This window comes from Macrosteles quadrilineatus, unplaced genomic scaffold, assembly GCF_028750875.1.
Source record: "Macrosteles quadrilineatus isolate MER2022 unplaced genomic scaffold, UCM_ALF_1.0 Scaffold_962__1_contigs__length_24633, whole genome shotgun sequence".
NCBI lineage: Eukaryota > Metazoa > Arthropoda > Insecta > Hemiptera > Cicadellidae > Macrosteles > Macrosteles quadrilineatus.
The window spans coordinates 16,536-24,634 of record NW_026543555.1 but is presented as its reverse complement, the minus strand read 5'-3'; the positions used below and the strand labels follow the sequence as shown (position 1 = coordinate 24,634).

The 8,099-nt window shown below is 34.5% G+C and overlaps 1 protein-coding gene across 1 annotated transcript; it reads right to left on the bottom strand.

Moving 5' to 3' along the window:
* Positions 1 to 206: 206 nt before the first annotated feature.
* On the bottom strand, positions 207 to 6,591 carry LOC128982684 (uncharacterized; the record flags this gene model as incomplete). Its single annotated transcript, XM_054401625.1, has 4 exons — positions 6,448 to 6,591; positions 4,648 to 4,835; positions 2,327 to 2,475; positions 207 to 464 (listed from the first exon to the last, which is right to left on the bottom strand). Coding segments are annotated over exons 1-4 (739 nt in total), but the record flags the coding sequence as incomplete, so codon positions are not given.
* Between the last annotated feature and the right edge of the window lie 1,508 nt (positions 6,592 to 8,099).

The window sequence follows — 8,099 nt, the reverse complement described above, 5'->3', positions numbered from 1 at the left end:
AGTACCGGCCACGTTGCAGAGGAATGGTCCAGGTATACACTCGGTCAGGCCTAATCCACTGTCGTCAAAACATAGCTATGGTTGTGGTGGCGCGCAACCCCGTCCCAGCGGTCATTGCCACTAAATAACTCGGCCCAGTACAAATTCTATAAATCGAACGGGTGATCTTAGTGACAGGACATTTTAAGACGTGGTGGAAATATTACCTGGTTGTAAATTGTGCAGCTCTATCTCATCGTCAGCGTCGCCTGGCTGGTACGATTCCGCAAGAGTTGATATTTTGTGAATCGCAGCGGATAAAAACTCTGCCATTGATATTACATGGTTGTTGATTTTCTCTTGAATTTTTGCAATATCCGCATCCTGCAGCAGCCACTTATTCTTTCTTCCTCTAGCGCAGTCCCTCCCTCGACTCAACTGAGTGAAGTAATTTGTTTCCTTCACCGAAATTGCCAGCAACTTACCTGAAGCATAAAATGGAGTATTACTATCACAATTTGGCAATTATTGTGTTTATTATAACTAAAATAAGAGTTCACTTCAAAATCATGCATAAAAATGAACAATGATGTTTAAAAGAAAAAAAAATTACGGTGAAAATGACGATTGTAGACGAATGAGTGGTGTCGTGCTTGCAATTAACGGATTCAAACGATCAATGGCTTTAATTATTGCGTATAATTTACTGATTATTTTGAGTCGATAATATATAAAAATACCTAAACAATACTGGAGGTATTGATTTTCAATCATAGAAAAACCTTATAAAAAAAATTATGTTAATTGTTTGCGTTTGCTTGAAACTCGTCCGATTTGAATAACAAATAGCTCAAATGATAGCCGGTATTTCACTGGAGCTTCCTAGATCATAATATATAGGATTTTATAATTATAACTTTTGAAATGCACCTTAAATTGAAGTAAGAATTCGAAAATAAATCAAATTTACGTGTTTTGATCGAGTAATACAGTAAATCGCATATATGCCGATGCTTGATGTGATGTCTGAGAGTGCATAACTTCAATTTGAGACCTCAATCGTGAGAGTCGGTCGGATAGAAGAGCCAAACAAACTCGGAAAAGAAAACCCTATTTTTAAAGAAAATTTTTTTGTAATTTAAAATAAATATATTAAAAGTAGGCTATATTATAAAATAAAAATTATGCTATTTTTTATTAATATTACCATTGACTATTGGATACTGAAGTTGATTTCATAGTACGTACATTAGAAAATACGTTATTCAGATGTAATAATTTTCAATAATTGAATACCAAACAGTAAATACGTTAAATATTCTGAAAATGTAATACAATCGTAGCGCCGCGCAACGCGTCGTGGGACATAGGCTTTTCTCTCTCTCACTCTATATTATATACATACATGTACTGTATATACAGGGTGGGAAAAAGTCTTGGGCCAGTTAAATATTATAAAAAGTACTAAAGGCATAGGTAGCTTCAATTTATTGACTCTCACAAGCGGCCTTGAATATAAAGTGCAAATCTGGATCCTCAAACTACGATTTTGGTGGCGGTTGTTTTAATCAGGACTTACGGCCATTCACAAATTAGACAAAGCCCAAAGCTCGTACCGCTAGTTCATTGAAATACAGAACAGGTAGACAGACAGATAGACAGACGGGCGTTCCAAGTAGACTGCGCTGTACGAGCACGATATTCCGCCATTTTTTTGGTGCGCTGTATGAGCACGCGCTGTACGAGCACGTAATCGAATGAGTAACCTCTTATTTTACGTAAATGTATAGGGGTAACGTCATAAAGCAATAACCGAACCAAATCTGCACATAGCAAATTGACGTGAATTTAGTGTCGATTTTTTTTTCTAAAATAGTAGGTCACTGTACTATATTGGAACTGAATAAATAATTGAATAATGAATAAATGAATGAATAATGAATAAATGCACGAACTAGCCTAGAACTGTTTATCATCGTAATTTATATTACAATTTTATTTTATTACAATAAGGTAATTTTATACATCAAATGTCCAGAAAACATAATGCCCTTGAATTTTTCCCCTTTGAATGTTTGCCCTTGAATTGCCTTTAATGTAGAAAAGTGCCCACCGCATGAAAAGGAAAGACGTCCAATGTAGCTTAGAGCCGAGAAGACAATGAATTTATCAGGGGGCTCTGTACTATTTTTAGTCCAAAATTTAAATAATTTTCTAGACTAGGTGTATATATAGATGAATAGGAGAATATAGATTGAATAGATGAATATATAATATATATATATATATATAGAGAGAGAGAGATGAATATTCCAAAAAAATAATACCAGAGGAAAATTAAACTAACCCCAAAAGCCCCAAGCGTTTCCTTGAGGCGTGATGCTACGATTAATGTTCCTATTCAGTGTTTCTTGACAGTTGTTAGTTCTGTTCTTCTGGCCGAACACGGAAAAGGCTGCAGGCGTCACCTTTTCAATCCATTCATCTTTGAAATATCTGTAAGAAGAGTAGTTATGTTTAATTTACAGAACTGAAGTGCTTTGAAGAATAACGTTGTTTGGGTATGGGGAGGGAAGAAATATTACCAATGGCCAAAAAGCCAAAGATCCCACCGTGCAACGACAGTTGATGCCTGGATCATGGATGTATTAAGATTGTGTCAAATATATATACTGTTTTGTTCTAAGTATTCTTATATTAATTTTTAATTTTAATGCACTCTAATAATATGTAACTGATTTCACCACAATCTCCATTTAAATACCATTTCAAATAGTTAAATGTTTTCCTCATAGAGTGCATCAGTATCTTCAAACCCCAATGGTTTCAAGACTAGCTCTCTGATTGGTCACTGATATGTATCACATGACCAACTCCTTCCTTCAGTAGAGTAGTGGCACACTCTTGGGCAAGTCCTGTTGCTATGAGGACTTAACATGCCTTTTCTCCTACATTTTCAAATACCATAAACCTCTATACCAACATAAATATTTAGCGCTGGCTTATAACTTATTATAAAGACAATTGAAGTGTTTTTTAACATCATATAGTGAGAAAAAGTGAACTTATCAACATTATAGCATTTCAGGATTCATCGAAGGGGGCCCCCAGTCTACGCATCAGTTTAATAACAAAAGGTTAGTGTATCCAATTCAAAATTACTATAATACAGTCCACATTGCTTTCTAATTAATATAAATTCCCCACAGATTGCTTATGTATTTTTTTTTCATATGCCCTATAATACTTGATATTTATATAAACAAATATTGAATGACCAACATGAAATCCACTTATAAAAAAGTCGATGTATGTGTTGAAGAGAAACTCCCAAACACATTGTTTTACACATGTTGCTATTTGCCACCCCCTTCAGGGTGAAAATCAGTCCAATAGCAGTTTAAAGAGGGGAGCCGAGTATTTTTTCTTGGTAGTCATTATGATGTATGGCCGTATATATAAATTAAAATAGGAATAATACAAATCCAAAACTTAAGCATTGGTAAGGTTTTTGTTGAAACAAAGAGTACGGTAAATGCCCATTGGAAAATATTGATTAGTAATATAAAAATAATAGTAAAAATATAGGGCCTATTGTGATTTGTTCAACATCAAGTATTATACAGAAAAATTAGTAGTCGTTTATATATTATCTTATACAGTGTTTACCACGTAAGGTGTCTCAAATTGATTACGAAACAAAAGGCTTAACGTACTATGACGAAATAAAATTATTTCCCGCTGAATTGACCCCAAGGAATAACGCAAAAATAGTTGAACCCTTTTCAGATACAGAGTGGTGTGCCAAAAACGAGTCACTACTAGTAGTTCCCATCTCGGAACTTTCAAATGTAAACATGTGTCATGTTATACATCACTTTAAAGGTATTTAATAGACAAAAATTTAGGAGAAACAGATATAAATTTTCTTTTTCCGTTTTAAAATTGCGACAGTTTATTTGGAAAACATTTATTCGTTTTTAATACTCTGTGTTTCCTATACCAATGCACTTAGCCCTTATCCGATCCTTATTAGCCCTTTTCTCACTCGTTATGAAATTTGCTTCACTGTGATATGCTACAAGTATCGGTTTTTTGAAATAATAAAATTCCCAAAAAATGGATTTTTGAAAATTTAGACTGCAAATGTAAATTGCTTAAAATTTTCAAATAGCAACATATGTCAAGTGGCACATCATTTTATATAGGGTTTTTAATTCATAACAACTTTGTAATTTACACTTACTTCGAATGTCTTTTACATTTTGTGTAGATAAAAAAAAATCCTATATCAAATGCATGTTATTTGGGTTTAACACTAAATTAAATGGAGCCTTTAGGGAACACCCTGTATATTTATATACATTTTTTCTATACTTATTTTTATACTATTTATATACAAGGTGAGTAGGTTTCAGAAAAACTCCTAAGTTAGAAAAAAATTACACATGTAAAATATGGATAGAGAATTAGAAATAGTTTATCTTTTGAGGGCTGGAAACGAACATTTGCGTGTAAAGAGCAAAAACCTATAAATAAATAAATTTTTAAATGTTTAATGCTGTTAACATTTAACATGCACAATATTATATACTTTTCTAAGAAATGAAGCCAAATACAAAGATTATCAACAGCAAAATGTAGACAGGGAAATAAAGGGTTACTTACGCTATCAGCCGCATAGCCTTTGATTTGTATTCATCATTTGTTGTTTCAACCAAGCTTTCAATTACTCGTAATGCCTCGAGAATTCGACAAGGCGGCAGAAGTGCTGTCACCATTAATCGCTTGGCGACATCACATCCACCAGGTTCCCCATGCTTCAGACCGATCTTTTTTGATTTTCTTTCTATTGCCTGTAACACAGCGTAACACATGTTTCAGGAAGGATTACCAATACATACCCAATCACCAAATCAGCTTTTTATTAGCGAAGAATGATTTAGGCATATCACAGCGTTCCTCACGTGTATTAATGTTTTATAGCTATAGTATATTTCATTACTAGGACCGAAAGTGGCATTTTCCGGAGCGCGCTCAAGTTTTTGTGTGAGGCGAAGCCGAACACAGGAAAACCCAATTTCACATGCGAGGCGAAGCCGAGTATGTGAGAGCTATTTTCACGTACGAGGCGAAGCCGAGGACGGGAATAATAGAGCAAGAGCCGGAAAATAACTTTCGGTACGAGTTATGAACGATACTTTTCATCACAACGCAAAAATACACAAACACAGAATAACAGACCTCAGTAATATTACAACTAGTTTATTTCTAAATTAGTTTTTAAACATCTAAATAAAATGAAATCTTTTAAAAGGAACCCTTCGTATATAACTTATTTCTCAATTAATCTGTTTTAAACATCAAAATCAAAAGAAATTCTAAAGGAAACCTACCTAACATTTAAGAAATTAGAAGTTTATGGTTATGTTTATTGTACAGTTTTCATTGTTGGAGACATTCACTCCTTCGTTTAAAAGTTTTTTTCTGAAGTTCTTGAATCGTTGAAACGTTTGTAGTGGTCGTGTTTGTTTCACCAACTTTTCTTACTTTTCTCTGAGGGCATTCTTCATCTTCTGAGTTGTTAAAAACATGATCAATATCAAAAAAATCGATTTGGCTTCCTGAAGGTGTTTTTTCTACAACATTTCTGTTTGTATTCTTAGCAGCTGTAGAACTCATTGCATGCGGATTTTTAAACAGTTTTCTTGACAGTTGCAATTTTCTTCCAATTGAATTTTCTATGTAACTCTCTGCGACATTAGAGGACTTCCAACCTCCGTGTGATTTAAGGGCAAGTAAATCCCCTCCTCCCTCGACTAGCATGGTGGCTGAGGTACGCCTGAGGGCGTGTGATCCAGTATAGCGCTCCGGTTCGTCTAACTTAAGGTATTCTGCTACCTTTTTTGGGATTGAACTGATTGTGTGACCCCCTACATTTTGTCCCACGCATTTACCCTTCCTGTAGCCAATTAAAAATCGGTTACTTTTCATTTGTCTGGGGCGCAATAACAAGTATTTGCGAATCAAATCACATGGTCTATATGGACAGTTGTCATTGGTTATGGTAAAACTGCGTTTAATGTGTGTTTTGTCATCGTTGAGAAACACGACAAAAAAACTGCCATTGTCTGTAATATCTTCTACTTTTAAATTTATAAGATCGTGGTTTCGACAAGCTCCATAAATACCCAGAGTTAGGATGACCTTGCTCAATAGCCATTCATCATCAGGAGCGTTAACCATGAATCTTTGAATTTCGTCTTCAGTAAAAACCTTAGCTTTTGTAGGTTGATAACCCACTGATTGACGTTTAAGAAATGCTAGGGATTTGTTAAATTTTGATACATCCAAATTTTCTTTTAATTTCAAACCACTCTTTATCATAGAAAATCTACTCCACAACGTTGTTGGTTTCATGCTTTTAGATTTCTCAGATAAATATACTAATAAAACTTCGTCACTTACATTCTTTGGTAAAACATTGTGTCCTTGGCACCAGTCCACAAACTTCCTGAACTCCTCTTCATACCTCTCTCTTGATTTCTCTGGAAGGAGGTTTTTGGTTATCTCTGAAGCTTTCTTTGCTAAATCGTCCGAAATGTCAGACATATTTTGGCCGCTTTTAAATACGCACTAAACTAAAAACACAGCAAAACAAGCTTGTTCCTGTTTACATTTAGATTGTCAAACAATAAAAACAGCTGATTCAAATCATTAAATTAAACTATAACAAAACACTAGCGCGCGTAGTGAATAAATGTAGAACTATTTGAGAGCGAACGAAAGTAAATTTAGAGCGAGGGAAAATCAGCTGATCGATTTTCCCTCGCCCTAAATTAGAGCTTGGGAAACGGCTACTTTCATTGATGTCAGGTGTTATCGAAAATAGTTACTTTCGTTACGGAGTGATGAAAATACTATTACTGCTTTATAACAAAGCAACTACTTTGACACCGAACATCCAATGTTTTCGCCTGATACAAGTTCTACACGAAGTGGACCTAAACAACTGTGATTAATAATGGGCAGCATCACTGGTGCTGTAAATAAATGTGTTAGGAGTGCATTGTAATACAGCATAACGGAATTAACATTGATTTGCACACATTATTTCTAATTTTTTTCAGGGTGGCAGATTGCGTGTATATAAATAAATATTATGCACTTAACTGTCTTCGAATCCTCATTGGTTTTGACACTACGGCCGTTTTGGAGATTACTCCATCGTCGGGTGTAGTCGTACACTAAACTAAAATACTGTTATATTTACATTTTTAACGGGATTTCTTCATTTTCATTGCGTCATCAGGCGGTCACCAGTTTTATAGCCGTGCACGTGCTTAAATGTTTTTGTGTCGTGTTTTCTGTAGGTATATGTACTATTTAATAATTGACGCAATGAAAATGAAGAAATCCCGAGAAATGTAAATATAACAGTATTTTAGTTCAGTGTACGGCTACACCCGACGATGGAATAATCTCCGAAACGGCCACATACAGATTGGCCAATGGTTTAAGGGTCGTTTCTAACATACAGATTGACCAAAGGTCCTAATGAGCAGTGACAAAAAATGAGGGAGGAGCTTACAGCAGCGATGTCCCGTGTGAGGGAAGGGGCTTGTCTATTCACATGAAGTGTTTGTCAACGCTTTCTAATCGTAACAGTCACAGAGGTGGCCAAACTCAAGAGACGCATTTAATTTTGTAAAACATAAAGTGTTATATCTATATATTAATTTGAAACTGTTTTTCTTTGTGACTACAGCTGAAATAAAACAATGCGGTATTCTAAGGCAAATAATCTATAAGTATAAAAGAGGATGTTTGTATATATATATATATATGTATATATATATATATATACTAGTGGCGTGTAGGGACATAAGTCCCCAAAATGCTCAATAATATAAAACAAATTATTCTAATATTTGAACAAACAAAGAAATAATTATCTATGTGTCAGAATAGATATCCCTGTATATATGCCATATCTTTTGTGTAAAAAACAGTTTGTTGTTTGTCTTTGTTGATGTTATTTTCAATAAATCATTTCGAATCACCACATAGATTTAACTCTGCTAAAGCAAGGTCACACTATAAAGGCAGCAAACATATAA